Consider the following 20,678-nt stretch of genomic DNA (forward strand, 5'->3'; position numbering starts at 1 on the left):
GAAGCCACTGCTGCCACCTGCTGTCCATGCAAGCCACAACATTAGCTATACACAAAGGGCAGAAATGGCCCTTTACAGCTGCAGTTGTTCACATTAGAATACATTAGAGCCCCCATCCTCTGTAAAAATGGCAGCTCACATGTAAGACAGGCTGCTGCGCAGCACTCCCAGATGGGTCCTGTAAGTCCTAGCTGCTCAAGTGGGTCAGGGGGTGGGAGCTCACTGAGCTGGGTTCGGGAAGGGAGTGGGGGAGTCCAACAGGCTCCCGGACCCAGTTGGCACCCACGACATCCCTAGTTATCCTTCAAAATTCACATTTCTCCAAAGTTTCCGGTTGAATTCTCCAATCAAACATACATACAAAAATGTATATATTAGGGGGAAGGGCATACAAAAATGTATATATTGGTGAAAATAAAGTTCAAAAATCCATTATATTAGGAAAATGGCTTGAAAAAACTGTGAACCTTAAGCAAAATCGTGTACAAAAATGCATGTATTAGAAGAAATGTGTATGAATGCAGTCTCACATTTTCATGCACACTTTAAAAAAAATGCTCAAAGTTTGGATTGAATGAAACTTAGGACTGGAAAAATGAGAAATTCAGAGAAACCGAAACTGACAGATTCGTCCATACCTCTGGCTTTTCTGTTCCCTGCTTGCTGGTCCAAATCTTGGCATTGGCCTGCCTTTGATTGTGCTGTTGCTGCTGGTCATTCAGATTCTTTGCTGTTTTGTACGCGCCATCACCTTTGTCTCACTTGGATAGAAAGTCAGTTTCCTGGGTCCTGGAGCCCGACCCCACTGAGGCCTGAAACACTGATTTGCACATGTGGTTTCTCATTCCACTAGGGATAAACACAAAGAAGCCTACTCCCACCTTGGAACCCTAGATTCAGCACCTTTAGTGTTCTGACTGGTTCTGACTGAAACTTGCAGCGGATTCACCGCCCCACTGACATTGGAGCCACCAGCCTCCACTGATGGCTACCATTTATGGCCATTGGCTGGCAGTTACAGGACTTGCAGTTGAATGCATCTGGAGGGCATTCAAGGTTGGGGAAGGCTGCTTAAGAAAACCTACTGTATGAACCTGTCTGTACGCTGGGACCATCCAGAGAGGCCCAGCTTTGTATGCCTCTACCATCAGAGGCAAAACTATTTGCCACAAGAAGCACCACTTTTCTGTAGTGGCGCTAACCTTTTGGATCCACCTTCTACAGGAGGGATGACCGGCCTAATCCATTCAGGTTTTCATGGGGGTTGTTAAAACATTCTTGCTTCACCAGGCATTTGGGGCAGGCTGATCCAATTAGCAGGATGTTGCTGCTATTTTCATAGCTACCTTTTATGTTGGTGTTATCAGTTGTGCTTATTGGTCTGGATGTCAATGTTTTAAATTTGAATGTTATGCTTTATTATTGAATAATAATTTGAAGGGCCTGTGTTAGGCTGAAGGATAGGATTGAAACATTAAGCAAGCGAACTTATAAAGTGGTAGATTAATCAACAAAAGCTATATGGCAGGATCCAACTAGAGATGGCATGGGCACCGGTCTTGGTCTGGGATTCCAGTGGACTGCCCATGCCCTCTGAGCCTCTCCCACTGAGGCCCTGCTCCCACTCAACCCCTTCCCATGCTTGCCAAGCCACCCGCAATTTACCTGGGCCCCATCGTCCTCTGTCACGGTCACCATGTTTTGAAAAAGCATGGCAATAGCAATACTGTACCCATAGACTGATATGCAAAATGGCACTGTGATTCTTTTATATATGAGTGATTCACACCACTATTTTATGTATATGTCTACATGCACATTTTTTGCACATAGAATTATATGCAAAATGGCACCATGAATTGCCTGTATACTCAAGATTCACAGCGCCATTTTGCATATAAGGCTATGGGTACAGTATTGCGATCGCCATGTTTTTTCAAAACATGGCAATTGCAGCAGAGGTGGTGGGGCCCAGGTAAGGTTGGGCGGCTTGGCAAGTAGGTGTGGGGATCGAGCATGGGTCCGTGGACATGTGAGTGGGGGCAGGGGCTGGGTGGGCACCCAGAGAACTTGGACTGGTGGGGGGACACCCATTCATCCCTAGACCTAACCACATTTAAGCCCATTTTTGTCATGAATGTGTTATTAAACAGGACAAGACTAGAACAAGTGGAAAATGCAGGGAAGCAGATTTTGGATTAAAAATTAGGAGAAATGTCCTAATGGGAAACAATGGAACACACCATCAGGAGGTGGTGTGCTCTCCTTTGTTTGTGATATTTAAACAGAGGCAGGATGGCCACCTGTCAGAGATGCTGTAGTTCAATGTAGAGGTCTAAGATGTCTTCAACCCAGTTTTTATTTAGAGTCACAGAACATGGTTTCCAGAACCATAACATAATATGCTTTGCTTTGCAAATGATGTTCTGGCAACCCAGAGCATTTTCGGGTTTTGGAGCCTCCAGGCTGGAGGGATGTATCCCAGAGCAAGATGATTAAATGAGGGTTCTGACTTTAAGGGCAAGAACAAATGAATTCTTTCTGAAAGGACACAAGACCTTTCCAAATAGAGCCTCTTGTGAATCACTATATCTGCAGCTTTAATCAATTTGCAAAATTACTATATCAGAAAGCCTTTTGGGAAACCGATAAGTATGGACTATAGTTTTCTGCTGAATAAGGCTGAGCCAACAGAGGATGCAGTTAATGATTTAAGAGTAGTCTTCTGTTATGTTTGCATAAAGCACTCTGAATCATGAACCCAATTAGCTCTTAAGTAGTCCATGTTTGGTTTGAAACCATCTAAGATGAACTTACAAAGACTACAAGCTTGAATTAAGAGAAAGGCCAAATTCTCTAAGAGGTAGGTTTAGTATTAGAGATTCAGAGGAAACTAGTGTATCAGGGTCAAACTTCTAGAATATGTGCAAATGAATTTGATTGTACTGAGGTTCTGATGAATCACACAGTGCATAAACTCTGCTGCAATCTACAAGGGAGTAAAAGCCATCACTGAGGCTAAACAGTAGAGATAGTAAACATTTCACAAATGGCCCACTGTCCCCACTGGACTTTGGAGAAAATATCAAATATTTGGAGAAAATATCAAATTTTCCATAAGGATTGGGTCTGAGTGTGAGTGTATGACAAGATGAAGCTGAATTGTATTAGCCATCAGAGCAAGAGGTACAGACAGACAGACAGACAATGACTGGGTTCACACAGCACACTAACACACACTCAGTGGAGCTGTTTGTCAGGAGTGCTCTTGCTGTCTTCTGTAATCCTCAAGTAGCTAGAATCAACACGCAGACGAAAGGGCTCTTTTCCAAGGCTTTATTTCCATTCAACCTAATGATGCTAATTGCCAGAGCCTAAGTGACAAACTCAAGGAGCAGCCTACCAGGGGATTCTAGCCTTAGGGAAGCAGTTGGTCTCCATTTGGAGGAAAAGCATGGCAATCCTCTGAACTTAAGGAGTAGGAGGAGAGAGTCCACCCCTTTCCCGTGGGGCATTGAGGCACAGCTGTTGTCATTGCACCAAGCGGGTTGAGCACCTCCTCTCGGCGCCTGCAACCTCCCTCTTGTCTCTGTGCCTGCACCTCACGTCTAGAAGCTCAAGTTGTCGGTCCCGCTCCCTGCCACGGTCACTGTTGCTCTCAGGAATGTGAGCCGGGGGACTCTTTCCCTCCAGCTGCGCCTCTGAAAGACGAGCAGGTTCCTCTCCCACGGATTGTATCTCTTCCTCAGAATCAGAACTGCTTTGGGACTCTATGGGCTCAGATCCAACCCTGACACTGTTCACACAACACACTAATCCACACTCAGTAGTTTAGTGTGCGTTGTTTTGACCTGTGGGTTGTTTGTTGAACCGTGGGTTATTGTGTTGTCTGAATGCAGCCAAGGTGGCTTGTTAACCATGAAGCGTGGCCTGTTAAGCACCCTGAACAACCCAACAACAAACCATTCTCCAGGTGTTCTCAAGGTGGCTTGTTCAAGAGAATAAGCCACACTGCATGGTTAACAAGCCACCCTGGCTGCATTCAGACAACATGCTAACCGACAGTTCAACAAGCAACCCACAGTTCAAAACAACCCACACTCAATCACTGAGGGTGGGTTAGGGTGTTGACTGAACAGTGGTTGAGTGTGGATTGTTGTTGAACTGTGGGTTGTTTGTTGAACCATGGGTTAGCATGTTGTCTGAACCCAGGACTAGGGGTGGACGAAAGTCATTTACCTGTCGTCGAAGCTTGATCGCGGTGGGGGGGAGGCGCTTCGCTGCTCCCCCCGTGAAGTTCAGGCCGGGGGGGAGGCTTCCCGCCTCGCCCCGGCTGAAATTCAGGCCGGGGAGGAGGCTTCCCGCCTCGCCCGGCCGCAAACTCGAAAGTTTTTTTTTTAAAAAAAAACGCCCCCGTGATAGGCTACGTGACGATTAACGTAGCCTATCACGGCTAGATCTGCAAAGTCAGCTGTGATAGGCTACGTTAATCATCACGTAGCCTATCACGGGTGACTTAAAAAAAAAAAGCGTGTACGCTAATGGCGGCCCCCATAGGGAGCCGCCATTCCCGTTCCTTATTTGGTCGCTGTAGTCTACGTAAATCTTTATGTAGACTACGGCGAAAATAAGGGCAACGCAAATAGCGTTGCCCTTATTTTCTCCGTAGTCTACGTAAATCTTTACGTAGACTACAGCGACCAAATAAGGAACGGGAATGGCGGCTCCCTATGGGGGCCGCCATTATCCGTACGCGCTTTTTTTAAAAAAAAAAAATTCACTCGTGATAGGCTATGTGACGATTTACGTAGCCTGTCACGGCTGACTTTGTAAATCTAGCCGTGATAGTCTGCGTTAATCGTCATGTAGCCTATCACGGGGGCGTTTTTTTTTTCTTTTATTGGAATGGCGGCGGCGGCAGCCGGTCGAAAGACCGGCTGCCGCTCCCGCCCTGCACGAACACCCGCCGAACCGCCGGCTGGACCCGCCGCCGGGAGGGACATTCGGCAAAGGTAAGTCCCGTCCCGGGGGGGGGGGCGGGGGGCGGGGGGGTGCGGAGGATTTCTCCCCGAAACTTGTTCGGGGGGCCGAACACATTGGCGCTCGGCCCCCCGAAGTTTCGGGGAGAAATTCTCCACCATCCCTACCCATGACATTTTCTGCAGGGTGGCTTAACCATTCAGTGTGGCTTGTTTTTTTCAAACAAGCCACCTTGAGAACTCATGGTTTGTTGTTGGGTTGTTCAGGGTGGTTAATAAACCACAATGCATGCTTAACAAACCACCCTGTGGAAAATGTCCTGGGTTTAGACAACATGCTAACCCACAGTTCAACAAGCAACCCACACTTCAACAACAACCCATACTCAACCACTGAGTGTGGGTTAGCGTGTTGTGTGAACAGCTGGCAACCTGCTTTATACTATGTCAGAGATATGAAGGGACAGGAAAAAAAAAACACATTTTATTGTCTACAATGACTAACAGCAGCTTCTCTGAGTTTCAGACAGGGATCTTTCCAAGACATAGCTGGAGATGCCAGGGATTAAACCTGGGACCTTATGCATGCAAAGCATCTAATCTGCCACTGAGCTATGGCTGCTGTCCAGAACTTTCAAACTCTTTGACAGTGGGACTAGTTAGGTAATAAGTGGTATAAGCCTAGTGCTATCCAGCAGTGAAGCAGAAATAGTTGTTGAAGCTAAATTCCAGTGATTACAATGGGAAAGATTTCAAAATATGCTTAAGGCTTCAACCCTATATACAACTTAGCTGGGAGTAGCTCCTGTTGTATTAATTTTATTTATTTATTACATTTATATCCCACCTTTTTTCCTCTTGCAAGGAACCCAAGGTGGCTTACATCCTCCTCCTCCTCTCCATTTTAGCCTCACAACAACAACCCTATGAGGTAGGTTGGGCTGAGAGTCAGTGACTGGCCCAAAGTCACCCAGTGAGCTTCCATGGCCGAGTGGGGACTAGAACTGTTGAACTCAGGAGGACTTCCTTCTGAGTAGATGTGTATAGGATTGCACTGAAAGTCTCCCATTACAACCAGTGACACCTAAAAATGACTTATATCGGCAACACTTTGTCCTTAGTTGATTCATTTGTGGGTCTATTTTAGTTGGTGGGGCTGAGATTGAATGGCACATTTGTTTACTTGTTATTTGGTTCTGGTAGTTGTTAGTAAAAAAGGGAATGAATATATATATACACACACACACACATACATACATATACATATACATATACAGAGAGAGAGAGAGAGAGATGACTTTTCCTTCTAGCAGTGAATATTGTTTCTGTTTATTAACCTGTCATTTATCTCATGCTTCCTTCAGTATCTCAAAGGGGCTTTGGTGGGTTGGGAAACAAACTACTTCAGATGGAGGTTTACAACTGGTCTTAGATGGGGTTGCACTCCCCCTAAAAGACCAAGTGGGAGTCCTCCTGGACTCTGAGCTAACTGGGAAAGCCTATGTGGCTGCGGTGTCCAGGAGTGCATTTTACCACCTTAGGCTGGTACGCCAACTTCAGCCCTATCTGGAGAGGATGAACCTTGCCTCAGTTATCCATGCACTAGTCACATCCAGGCTGGACTACTGTAATGCGCTGTATGTGGGGCTGACTTTGAAGATGGTTCAGAAACTTCAGCTGGTGAAGAATGCAGCTGCCCAAGTATTGGTGGGGGCAAGGTGATTTGATTACATAATGCTGATACTGCACCAGTGTGTTTCCAAGGCCGATTTAAAGAGTTGGTTTTGACCTTTAAAGGCTTAAATGGTCTGGGACCAAGTTACTTGAAGGACCACCTTCACCCATATCAGCCTGCCCACTCTTTAAGATCTGAAAGAGAGGCCCTTCTCACTGCCCACCCATGAGTAGGGATGTCGTGGGCACTCGACTGGGTCCAGGAGTCCGTCGGCCCCCCCATGGCCCCCAGACTGAGCCCACCGAGACGCTGTCCTGGCTCACCCCTTGCTCGTGCCCACTCGCCCCCTGTTCGTGCCCTCCTGGACTCACCACAATTGGTCCAGTGAGCACCCGCCATTTTCCCGCCTTTATAATGCCTCTAATATTGGAAGTATAATGCCTCTAATATTGCGCATATTAAGCTTTGCTGGCTCCAAACTGCGCATATTTAAATATGTGCATTTTTAAAAACTTCCTTTTTGCGCAGACAACAAAGGCAGGAAAATGGCAGGAACTCACCAGACGGGATCGCAGTGAGTCCAGGCAACCTGTCAAGGTCGTGGGCAGCCCAAGTATGGGTCTGGGGGGGGGGGGTTCTTTATTGTTATTTTATTGTGTTTTTATCATTTTTACTATCTTAACTGTTTGTATGTATTTTATTGCTGTGAGCTGCCTTGGGAGGGCTTCTGACCTGAAAGGCAGCCAAGATTTTTAAAAAATGTATAAATAAATAAAAAATACACAAATGTATTTAAATGAAAAGATGATCAATTAATTAGAACTCTTTAGTTGGATGGACATCCTAATAAAAATACTATCCACAGGCCCTTCCAATAGCTTCAGTATTATTACTGATGCCAATAAGAAAGAGTAAGATAAATGGCTCACTGATTTCCTCCAGCTGCCTTCTATATTTGAAATATATTCTTCTTTTGGACCATTAAGAAGACATCAAAATTCATCGTTATGGATGCATCCAGTTGCTTACAGTCAAATTTGTATCCATTTTACTCCTCCTCCCCTTTGGCAGAGTTGCTCTTTGGTTTGATATACAGATGTAAGAGAAACAGATCTTGGCAACTGTTGTGCCGGGAGAGGTTTGAAGGCTATAAATCAAATCACAGTTATGATATTTTTCAGTTGCTCATGGAAATGCATTCTCTCTCTCTCTCTCTTTTCTTTTAGAGAGCTGATATAGGCATTTCTGCAGTAACCATCACCCCAGATCGGGAGAATGTGGTTGATTTTACCACCCGTTACATGGACTACTCAGTGGGTGTGCTGCTCCAGAAAGCTGAGAAGACAATGGACATGTTTGCCTGTTTGGCCCCATTTGACCTCTCCCTCTGGGCCTGCATAGCTGGCACCGTGCTGCTGGTAGGACTTTTGGTATACCTCCTAAATTGGCTCAATCCGCCACGTCTGCAAATGGGATCAATGACTTCAACAACGCTGTACAACTCCATGTGGTTTGTCTATGGATCCTTCGTACAACAAGGTAAGAATATATAGGGAGGCCACGGCTTAAGTGGCAGAGCACACACTTCGCATGAGCATGTGTATACCACTTACTAAGCACCTCAAATCACACACACACACACATCTTCCACAAAAGACAACAGCCTGCAGGCCAGGCTTTCATTCTGAGCAAAGACCTGACTCATAAGAAAAGTGGCTGGGAAAAGGAAGTATAGGGCAAGTATATCACGTCAGAAAAGCCTGAGTAATGAGAGCAACCCTTAAATGATTCTTGAAGGTGAGGTTAGATGGCTTGCTGAAGGCCTGTAGCCTGGTGACATAGATGGAGAGCTTGTGTCAGGATTGATTCTGAGCGCAGGGAGATAGTTAGCAACTCAGATTCAGAAGAGGAGCAGCCAGAACTGGGGAAGGCTTTCTCACAGGCCACTTCAGATATGGGTAGGTGTGCTTTTCAGGTTACCAACTCCCAGATGGCTGGGCCTGAAGCTTCCTCCTTGCCCCCCTCTGTGAGAAGCAGCGAGCAGGAGGAGGAGGGGCTTGAGGACTGTGACCTAAGAGACGCCAGGCGGAGATGAAGAGCCAAGAGGGAAACATCGGGGCGGAGCTCAGACGTTCGAACCGGTTAGCGATGCGTGAGAGGCTACGCAGGGGAACAGCAGGGGAGGGGAGGGACCTCCCTCCCTAAGTTAGCCTGGCCAGATAGCCTCCCTTTCAAACTGTGGACAATTTTTGGTGATCCCATTTGAATCCCCCGGAGACATTCCTTTGTAGCTGGAGAGTCTTTGAAGATTTGCATCTGTAATGAACCTGTGAATAATGAATTAAAGGCATGAGACTGAAGCCTCTCTTTGTGTGTGTGTGTGTGTGTGTGTGTGTGAGTGCTTGAGGTAAGAGGGGGCCAAGGGAATCTTGACAGCTTGCCTGCAGTTTGAAAGGGCGGATGTCTGGCTAGGCTAACTTACGGAGGGAGGTCCCGCCCCTTGCGTGATGCTCCCCTGTGTAGCCTCTCACGCATCGCTAACCGGTTCGACTGTCTGAGCCCCACCCCTGACGTTTCCCTCTTAGCTCTGCATCTCTGCCTGACATCTCTTAGGTCACAGTCCTCAAGCCCCTCCTCCTCCTGCTCGCTGCTTCTCACAGAGAGGGGTAAGGCGGAAGCTTCGTGTCTGGCCATCTGGGAGTTGGTACCTGAGAAACACGCCCATCCATATCTGAACTGACCTGTGAAAAAACCTCCCCCAGTTCTGGCTGCTCCTCTTCTGAATCTGAGCTGCTAACTATCTCCCTGCGCTCAGAATCAATCCTGACAACTTGGTGGTCTCCCTCAGTGGCAAGTTGCCTTGAACTGAAGGAAGTCGAAAGATCTCAGAGCCTGGAGCAGGGGTGGGCAACATGTGGGCTGCAAGCTGCATGCACCCCCCTGCCCGGCCACCACTGAATTTACCATCTTTTTGTTTTGCCTACCCCTGCCCCTTCACCACCATTTTGCATCAAATTTTGGTGGTGAATTTGGTGATGGGGGCAGGGGTGTGGCCCCCAGGGAGTTGCTGGTGGTTAAATTGGCCCCTAGACCCTCAGACGTTGCCCACTCTAGAGCAACCATTAGCACTGGATTAGCCCTCCAGTGTCACTTGATATCTCAGGCCAGGAAAATGATGGGATATGTTCTGAAATTCTTGGCTGGAATTGCCTCCAGTTTCTTTCCTAATGGAACAGAGAGAGTGGGTAGTCAGCAGCTGATTCTCAGGCTCATGGTTCAAGCCTCAGAACACTTGGCAGCTAGGAAGGAATGGTAAACAGAGGCAAATAAACATTAGAAAGACAAACCTGAACTGCAAATGAAAGAGTAGAAGAAGACAGTGCAGAAATGAGATAGAGGGGTGAGGCTACCATAAGAACCTAAGAAGAGCCATGCTGGATCAGGCCAATGGTCCATCTAGTCCAGCATTGTGTTCACACTAGGGATGTCAGAGAATTCCGCCACGGATCTCAGGGAGGCCGAATGCCAGCACATTCAGCCCCCCAAAATCGGTGGCAGAATGGTCTGCCCCCCCCGGGACAGGACTTAACTTGGGCATATCTTCCTGGCGGCGGCAGCTCCGGCGGCGGTTTGGTGGTGGTTCGGCGGCGGCAGTGGCGGCAGCAGCCGGTCTTCTGACCGGCTGCTGCCGCCACCGCCATTTCCAGTTAAAAAACAACAACAACAAAAAGTGATAGGATACGTGAAGATTTACGTAGCCTATCATGGCTAGATTTTAAAAAAACACCGTGATAGGCTACGTAAATGTTTACGTAGCCTATCACGGCTGATTTAAAAGAGAAAAAAAACGCGCATACGCAAATGGCAGCGCCCATGGGTGCCGCCATTTGCATTCCTTATTTTGGCACGTCTTACTCTACGTAAACATTTACGTAGACTAAGACGGCGAAAATAAGGGGAACGCAAATAGCATAGACGCTACGCTATTTGCATTCCCCTTATTTTCGCCGTCTTAGTCTACGTAAATGTTTACGTAGACTAAGACGTGCCAAAATAAGGAACGCAAATGGCGGCGCCTATGGGCGCCGCCATTTGCATACACACGTTGTTTTTTTCTTTTAAATCAGCCGTGATAGGCTACGCAAACATTTACGTAGCCTATCACAGCTGACTGCAGGGACGCAAATGGCGGCGGCTACGGCCGCTGCCATTTGCGTCCCTGCTAGCCAGCGGCCAGATGTCCGGCCACTGGCGGAGCCAGTCAGCGGCTCCGCAGAATCCCTGCGAAGCAGAGCCGGACGGCCAGAATTTCGGGGGGGAGGGACGGAGCGCCTCCCCCCCAGCCAGAATTTTGGGGGGAGGGACAGAGCGCCTCCCCACCACCACGAATGTCACCCTTCGAAAAGGTAAGTGACTTTCGTACATCCCTAGTTCACACAGTGGTCAACCAGCTCCCCACAGAAAACACACAAGCAGGACCTGCGTGCATCAGCACTATCCCGCCCATGTTCCCTAGCAACTGGTGTACACAGGCACATTGCCTCTGATACTGAAGGCAGCATACAGCCATCAGGACTAGTAGCCATTGATAGCCTTATCCTCCATGAATTTGTCCAATACCCTCCCTTTTAAAGCCATCCAAATTGGTGGCCATCACTACATCTTGTGGAAGTGAATTCCATAGTTTGACTATGCGCTGTGTGAAGAAGTCCTTCCTTTTATCAGTCCTGAATCTCCTACAAATCAGCTTCATGGGATGATCCCATTGGGTTCTAGTATTATGAGAGTGGGAGAAAAACATATCCCTATCCCTGTCAAAACACTACACAGAAAATTAGGCCAGCAACAGAGTTGAGAGTAAGGGGAAACAGCCTGTGAAAATAGATGGGGAGGTTCTTGCAGTAGTTAACACAGGAAAGAAGAAGAGTATAGCTCAATATTGTAGTGGTATCAATATGTTAATTATGATAGATTTGATAGTCCTTAAGGAGAGGATGAGTTGCTAGGGGTACAAGAATAATAATTTTAAAAAGATACCTAACTTGTATAAAGTTCAAGAGCCAACCTGGCATATATAGTAAACGATATCAGGTAGGAAAGCTAGGAATGTTCTCTAGGGTTCTCCCAGAGTGCCTCTACACTGGGCTTTTACTCCAGGGCGGGTGCAAGTCGAGGTCCCTCATGATAGATGACGTAGTCACGACTTCGCAGCCATCCGTGGTTTTTGCCCGGAAAAAGCGGAGTTCCAAGCAGTCGTTTTACTGCGATTTGGGGGGGGGGGTTGCTGCGGGTTCCCCTGCAGTTGCGGGCCATCTGTTCTTTCTCCGACCTGACTTTGCATCGTACTGTGGGCGTGTTACGCCCACTCTGTGATGCCCCTTTGCTTCCCCATCCCTTCGCACATTTTTGCAGCATTGTATCTTCACAACGGTTGCTTTTGGACTCAGTACCCAAGGGTCGTGGGGAGGAGGTCTTGGGGGATGAACAATATTGCTCCAGCCACCATTTCAGAGTGATGGCTAGGCATGTAGCACTCATGCATGTGAGTGCAAACCACCACGAGAGTCTCAGGCTGGGGGACTGTCACTGATGGTGTGGAAATGAAGGAGCACAAAACACCCGCTTTTTACCTAAAAAGGGACAGATGGACACAGCAGAGCCCCTCAAATATAAAACAGCAACTGAAGTGTCACACCCCCACACTCATGGGACTGCACAGCTGCGCATTTCAGTAAAATGGCAAACAAAAAGGGCACGGCGAGTCTGTAAGGGAAGCACGCAGTACATCATGAGTGTATCACAGGGCATGCTGACTCAAAGCCACATTGCTCCGCAGTTGCGATGGGGTGGGGAGTCAAAGCGGTGCCACGTAGTTGGGGCCCCAGTTGCTTTGGCAGTGCTGGGCTACATGGACCTTTGGTCAGTGCTCTCTCTCTCTCTCTCTCTCTCTCAAGGCAGAATGGTATGTTATGTACAAACATGGGCTTCCAAAGATCATATTTCCTTTACAATGCTGATGCTAATAGAGAATGAACAGGGCATTTAAAGGGGAGAAATGAAGAATCAGCATGTGGGAAGTAGGGATGTACGGATTTTGTTAAATCCATTCCGTTTGTGTTTCAGATATTGTCAGGCATCTTTCATTCCATTGTCCGCTCATTGATAGAATTGGGTTTTTTAGAGATATTTGAGAATTTTGTTCCATTAGCACAACTGCGAATTTGCACGTATCCCCTCAAAAGTAAAAAAAAAAAAAAAAAACCAACGGTCTGCATGTCCTCAGAATCCATGCTACTTGGAAAAACCCTGGCTGCTGCAGAATCCACAAGCTGGATTCATAGAAATCCAAACTCATTTGAATCGGTTGCGGATTTCTCCAACATCCCTAGTGGGGCATGGTTTCTAACCTTTCCCTCACTCACCAGTTCTTCCCTGAAATGCCCCCAGGTTATATTTAAGGCTCCTTCTCAGAAGCATGGTTCTAAGACCAGAAAAAACTTGACAGGGGGAGAATGTTTGGGGATATTTTAGGATTAAACTGGAAAGCACAGGAAGAGTTAAGCAGACACACACCCATCCCACCCTTAGAAATGCTTCAGTGCCCTTGTATTCATGTTACTTTAGCAAATGCATGTTTGGTAACAAACAGTTGCCAAGGCAACATGTGCTTCTGTTCTCAGATACACACATACTGGAGACATTTTCACATGTTACATTAAATATGGGAGGGGGGCTGCATCTCTATATTCACCATCTTTGCTCCCAACCCCTACACATTCAGTTTAATATGTGTATAGATCCTATACATATTCATCACCTTCAGCATGTTTCACAATCCTGCTTTCCCAAGAACATATAGCTGAAATGCATGAGGATCTCTGCACATGTTAAGCTGAACATGTGCAGCAAGGATAGCAGATGTGATCCCACTCCCCTGCCCACATACACACACACACACACACACACACGCTTTCAGCCTAATGTGTGCAAAGCAATTATATCTTTGTAGAAATAAGTAATGTTCCTAGGATCTTGAATTCATAGTGTACCCTCCATTTCAATGGGTTGATTTAAAACATCAATGAAGTTGGTTTCAGGCTGTAGCTTTCCCAGTTTATTATGTGATAGTATAATAGTAAAAGCACATTTTCCCTCTACATCATCTATAGTTTTCCAATTTCTGTTAGCAATTTATTCATTGCATAAAGTGGATGGGGCCCATTTGGCGAGAAACCTCTTTGACCTCAGCTTCAACAGACTTTTCAGGTCCCACAGCTTTTTCTTCCCTAGCATACTCCCTGCTCCTTCCTGACTCATCTTGCTTCCACTCCATTTCTCAAAGGCCTACCAAGTCTTCCCTGACCTTCTTGGCTGAGCTCCCTGCCCCCTCCACTTTTCAGATCTACTTTCATCTTTCCCTAGTGTTATTTATCCCAGTGTTATTTATCAGTTTCTTTCCAAACTCAGCCTTTTTCCAACTAGTGCTTATTCACATATTCCTAATGGGTCACTGACTGCTGACTCAGTGTTGGCACTCTGGTCCCAGTGTGTTTGAGTTTGTTTGTTTTTTAATTCTATGACCGCAGACTTATGTTGAGCGTTACCACAAATTGGACCTGGATGACATGCTGGTTCAAGCTCTGAAAATGAGTCAAAGGAAATGAAAACACTAGAACTGGCTGGACAACTGGAACAATTGCCTGTAGCTTTTCTTCATGTAATGTTTCATGGGTCACTACAGGCACTGCCACACTAGAGACATGCCATGGTTACTAATCCATGTGGCATCTGTTGTACAAGCAATGACACTGCCTGCTTCCACTTCATAGTTTCATGCCTCACTGATCGATTGAGGCATGAATTTAGGTGAAACGCCATACACTGAAAGTGCTTTCTGTTGAGTTTGGCATTATCATGTGCTAAACTCCAGGAACAGTTCTTCTCCCTACTCTTCCAGTCTTGTACTAATCATGCAGATAAGTACAGCGAGAAATAGAATGTAGGGTCCTAATACATGCAGATCCCTCTAACGAATTGAGGAGCAAGCCTACAAAGGGGAAACACAGTCCCCTCTTTTTTAACATCAGTGTGTCAAAAGGGCAATTAAGGCTGTGTGAGGTAATTAACAGTAATGATTAACATTGCTTTTCTGTGTTTTAAAATCCTCATCTTTAATGTTTTAAAACATGGTAGGCCAGAGGTGGTCCATGGGCCTGTCATCACTTAACTATGCCCTTTAGTGATTAAAAGGAACCTTTGTCCTGAGCCAGTCTCCTTATATCTGGCTGCAGAAAGAATGGGGGAAACTCTAAAAAAATGCCTTAGCTATCCTGTTAATGTGGTTACAATGAGAGTTGTACCTGGTTAGTACTTGGATGGGAGACCCGCCTGGGAATCAGGCTTCCTGCATTGAACAGATGGTTGGCCTCGATGATCTTGTAGGCCCCTTCCAACCCTACGATTCTATGATTCTATGAGGACTTTTTAAGATCCTGAATTTCTAATCAGAAAACCATACACTAAGCCTGCATCATCAGCCAACTGCCTGTGCAAATAAATACATGTCTGCATGCATAGGTGTACTCTGGCAGGTCTCTTTGGGGAGGAAATGCTCCAGTTCTGATGCCAGCACAGTCAAAAAGGCCCTGATTTGTACCTTTGCTGACATAAGCTCACAGGGAGGTGGCATTTGAGCAAGACGCATTTCCCAGTCTGAATAAGCTGGCTGAAAAGTGTCATGTAGGTATGATAGGCCCAGGCCTAAATCTAAGCTAGTGGAAGAACCCTTCCCAGAATGAATAAAACACATTAAGGTTAAATGTGCAAAGCCTCAAAGTACACAGAAACTTATGGTTAAATGTGCAAGGCTAGGAAACTCACCTTTTTGAAAGAAGACTTTTGCAGTTTCCATCACTGCAATTCACCTGGACTTCTCCACACCAAATGGTTTACGCTTTGCAACTTAACCTCATGTTTACAAAGAAGAGATTTACCTCAGCCAGTGCACTTTTAGAATGAGGTCTCTTGATCCTAAGGGAGGATTTCTTCTTCTTCTTCTTCTTCTTCTTCTTCTTCTTCTTCTTCTTCGTCCATTCTGTTTCTTTTTGAGCAAGGGAGAGTGAAGGGAGACATATCTCCTTCATACAGCAGACATAAGGTCAAGTTTTAATTTGGTTGAAAAGAAAAGAACAAGAATTTAATGGACTTGATATCAAAATATATGAAAGTAGAGAATGATTGAATAATAAAGACACAGAGGGCCTCTGAATCCTAGTGCAGCAGCTCAGGAGATTCATTTATAATGTCATCCAACATTTCACATTCAATTTGAATGTAACAAAAACTATGTTAGCAGAAACTCTATTGTTTACTAACCCCAGTGAATGCAGGAGGGACGGGGTGGGTGGGCAGGGAGCTGAAAGTAATTCCCAGTGACAGATTAACTGGCTACAATGCTAAGTCTGGCTTCTGTATTCACTCCTCATCTGCTTTTCATTCTGTAAAAGAAATCTGTGGTTTTATTTATTTTAGAATAGCAAATCTGTGGCTGTTAATTGTGACTGGCAGATCTTAACCAAGGCAATATGGGACATTTTAAACATTGTCACGTTCACTTAAGAAGTCTCTCTAGGCAGTTGATTTAAAACATGACAAGGTAGTCATTCCTGTATCAAACCATAGAGGCACAGCTACTGCTGTGATCTGCATGGAAGGAACAAAGTGGAGTGATCTTGAGGATACTGGAGCTTTACGACCTCTGAATTCTTTGTTTGAGGCCACCAAATGCATTCTGGCCCCGAATCTTCCTTATTTTCTATCAGTTAAAGGTTCACAACCATGCCAGCTGCTTTCTTCCAGCCTTGGCAAACATGAAAGCAGAAAATAGGTCTTTGGGGAGTAAAAATATACAGGTTAGGATTTAGCAAACAGGACATGCTTTTTAGATTGGAATAAAACAGTGTTGTTTTCACCTGCTATATTTATATTTGGCTCAGTCCCACATATTGATGATTACACAGCAGCTGTTGAGTTCATATATGGGGTTTTGGAACCATTTTTGCTTTTTGAGCCTTTAAGATGCAGTTTATGTTTATGCTTTTAGAAAAGAGCTATTCTCAGTTGGCCATGTTTCAGTCTGATCAAAAGTGCAGGGTGAAGTTGGCGGGGTGGAAGCCAGGGCCAAAAAAAAATGCCTTCTTCTCAGCGAAGGAGGAAGATTAATATTATCTTTATAACTGGCTGAATTCTATTTATAACATTTCTAAGACTCCTTTGCCAACCCATCCATATAGGGGACTCAAAGTGGCATACAAAACTATAATAAAAAGGAGCTGCATTCATATTCCCCCCTCCCCCCCAAAAAAAAAACTTGGTCAACAAGAAAATTCTGTAAAAGCAGCCAGAGGAATGACTTCCATAGTTATTAACTATAATTTAATATGGTACCAGGACTGTAGAGTGCATATTGAATGCATTCACAAGACAGTTCCATCTGGATCTCTACTATGAGCTGACTGTAAAAAAAATAATAATGAGAAAAGTGGTTGTGTGAATTAATATTCTGCAGTTCAACAGAGCATAGAATTGATGTGTTGATAGATTTGGATCAGGTGAACATCTCTTTGACTGACAGTTACTCCTGCACATTTTTAAAAGTAAGAGGGAGACCCGAAGATCACTCTAGTGGCTTTATGATATGGTCTTTCTGTACATGTCAGTCCTAAATTGCCACTTTCAAAGCAGGATTACAGGTAGGAGAAATGCCTGCCTTTCACTGGTGAGTGGACCCAGAATTCCTATCTATTTAAGGCACAATCATATGCATGTTTAGACAGAAATAAGTCTGGCTGGCTGGGGAATGGTGGGAGTTCTAGGACATTTTTCTGTCTGAACATGCATGGGATTGTGCCCTTAAAGACTTTTCCCTGCCAGAAAGAATGCCTGTGCATCTAATCCATAACCATTTATTACACTGCATTTTCATCTTCATAGAAATTCCTTTTTGATAGGTCCGTACTTAGACATGAGCAAGGATCATAGAATCATAGAATAGTGCAGTTGGAAGGAGCCTAAAAGACCATCGAGTCCAACCCCTGCTCAATGCAGGAATCTAAGTCAAAGCATCCCTAACAGATGGCTGTCCAGCCTCCTCTTGAATGCCTCCAGTGTGGGAGTCCCCACCACCTCCCTAGGTAATTGGGTCCATTGTCATATTGCTCCAACAGTCAGGAAGTTTTTCTGATGTTCAGCCGGAATCTGGCTTCCTGTCACTTGAGTCCATTATTCCATGTCCTGCATTCTGGAGGGGAGGGGAAGAACAGATTAATACATAATGGTGGGGGGTGCCTATCAGGAGGTCGCCCCTGCTGCCTTCTGAAATCTGCAGGTAGCCAGAATCTCAACATGCAGACAATAGGGCTCTTTTCCAAGGCTTTATTCCCATTCAACCTAATGATGCTTACAGATGCTAATTGCTTGATCCCACGAGTGAGACTTAAGAGAGCTGCCTACTCGGGGGTTCTAACCTTAGGAATCAGTTGATCTCCATTTGGAGGGGAAGGCGGGAAACCTCTGTACTTATGAGCTAGGAGGAGAGAGTCCACCCCTTTCCCATGGGTAATCGGGGCGCCGCTGTTGCTGTTGCGCCAAGCGGGCCGAGTTCCTCCTCTCAGCACCCGCCATCTCGCACTTGACGGTGTGCCGGTGCCTAGCGTCCAGAAACTTCTGTTGCTCCTCCCTCTCCCTGCCAGGGTCACTATCACTGTCAGGAATGTGTACCGGGAGGGGCTCTCCCCCTGGCTGCGCCTCTGAACAGCGCGCGGGTTCCTCTCCCACGGTTTCTATCTCTTCTTCAGAATCCGAACTGCTTTGGGGCTCTCTCAGCTCCGATCCAACCCTGACAGTGCCATTCTATTCAGATTTTATTTATGTACCTTACTCAAAATGCAAGCTCCACCGTAGGAGAAATCAAACTTTTTTGAGGTTATCCCATTTCAACGCAATTAAACATTCAAAAAACTAAGAAGTCAGAAATGTACAACTGAGTAAATTAGGACCATCTAAAACCATAAGAACATAATACATAGTACATAGGATGGTGCTAGCTAGAGAAGCACATCTGGAGGGAACCGTGTTGGGATAACTGATCTACTGCAACCTCCTGTTTCCCATAGTGGCCAACCAGATGCTTCTGGGAGGCCAACAAGTGGGACATGAAGGCAATAGCTCTCTCTGACTGTTTGCCACCCCCAAGCCACCCCCAGCAACTGGTATTCAGTGGAACACTGCCACTGCATCTGGAAGTTCCATTTAGTTGTCATGGCTAATAGCCAAACAGATTTGTCTGCAGTGACCATCAGTGCATCTTGTGTTTTTTTTTCTTTTCTTTCCTGAATCTATTGCCTATCAATTTCATAGGGTGATCCTGAGTTCTAATTTATGGGAGAGGGACTACACGTTTTCTCTATCCACTTCCTCGAAATTCATACTTCTATAAAGCTCTCTCATGTCTTCCCTTCAGCAGAGTAGGACTTCGGGGCAGAGGTCCAGGGCCCCGTGCAACAGAATGTGCAGGAGGGCCTCCAAATGTGACAGGGCTGGCGTATCACATTTTGAAGCCAGTGCAGTGCTATACATCACCATATAAAGGCCCGACCACCATAAGACAGCTAAGTCCAGATGTGGGGGCATAAGACCAGGGCCTTCACTTACCTATATGCACTGCTGCCCCTCAGCCTCCCCACCCCCAAACTATAAATGTACCATATTTATTCATTCAAAGCATTTTTACCCCTCTCTTCAGTGGGAGAGAGATAGGGAGGCATTTTTCTCCCTCTCTAGAACTCAGCATCATCCTGTGAAGCTGGCTGATGGGAGATTCAGGACAGGTAATAGGAAGTACTTCTTCACACAGGGCATAGTGCAAACTATGGAATTCACTTATTCCACAAGATGTAGTGATGGCCACCAATTTGGATGGCTTTAAAATGGGGTTAGACAAATTCCTGGAGGTGAAGGTTATCAATGGCTACTAGGGCTGGCGGCTATATGCTTCCTCTGGTATCAGCTGCAGTATGACTGTGTACACTAGTTGCTGGGGAGCATGGGCGGGAGGGTACTATTGCACTCATGTCCTGCTTGTGGGTTTCCCGCAGGCAACTGGTTGGCCACTGTGTGAGCAGAATGCTGGATTAGATGGACACTTGGTCTGATCCAGTATGGCTCTTCTTACATTCAGCCAAAAAAGACTCCCAGCACAGCTTTCAAATATCAATAACAAGGTAATCCTTTCCATCAGGCTTACAATCTAAAAGGCATGACACAAAAGGAAAATGTGTTGGCTGGGAGGAGGTGAAATAGTAAACTCAGGCACTGTGTCTTAGTTATGATGTCCTTATAAGTCAGCCTTCCCCAACCGGGTGGTCTCCAGATGTTTTGGATGACACCTCCCAGCATTCCTGACCATTGGCCATAATGGTTGGGGCTGATAGGAACTGAAGTCCAAAAATCTAGAGGGTACCATGCTGGGGATGGCTGTTTTAGCCTTTCTTCATAGGGAAGGTGCTTCAGCCCCTCAAGCATTTTGAACTGTTTTCTGTACCTTTTTCAGCTCTATTGTATCCTTTTAGAAAAGTGGAGACAAGAGCTTCCCATAGAGAAGGAACAAAGATTTCTTATATTCCCCACTCTCCTCACCCAGATACAGGCTTCTCTTGAAGCGCAATCTATATTAAAATGTACTGTATTGATATGAAATGGCAAGGAGAAGACCTTTCAGTGCCCTTGAAGATCTAGTACTACTACAGCTAATTAGGAGCCAAGCAGGTGTAATCGGGTATTTATCAACTCATAACATTGAGCATTTCCGCCAGCCATAAAAATGTATGACTATTTAATTACTGTATTGATTTGGCATAGATAACATGGCATGACCAAGAGGGTGGCAGAGAAATACAGATGGATTTTGAAACAATTCCATGATTGTTTGGGGGTGGGGGGTTAGTTGCATGATGACTGGATGTATT

At 45.7% G+C, this 20,678-nt stretch overlaps 1 protein-coding gene across 1 annotated transcript in view; it reads left to right on the plus strand.

Moving 5' to 3' along the window:
• GRID2 (glutamate ionotropic receptor delta type subunit 2) overlaps positions 1-20,678 on the plus strand; it is a 1,421,890-nt gene that overhangs the window by 1,148,033 nt on the left and 253,179 nt on the right. Inside the window, exon 11 of the mRNA XM_084855634.1 lies at positions 7,881-8,193. Coding sequence (XP_084711760.1) covers positions 7,881-8,193 — 313 coding nt within the window. The remainder of the gene's footprint in view (positions 1-7,880; positions 8,194-20,678) is intronic.

Source organism: Heloderma suspectum, chromosome 5, assembly GCF_057233095.1.
Source record: "Heloderma suspectum isolate Gila_16-S chromosome 5, 16-S_ref, whole genome shotgun sequence".
In the NCBI taxonomy this organism is placed as follows: Eukaryota; Metazoa; Chordata; class Lepidosauria; order Squamata; family Helodermatidae; genus Heloderma; species Heloderma suspectum.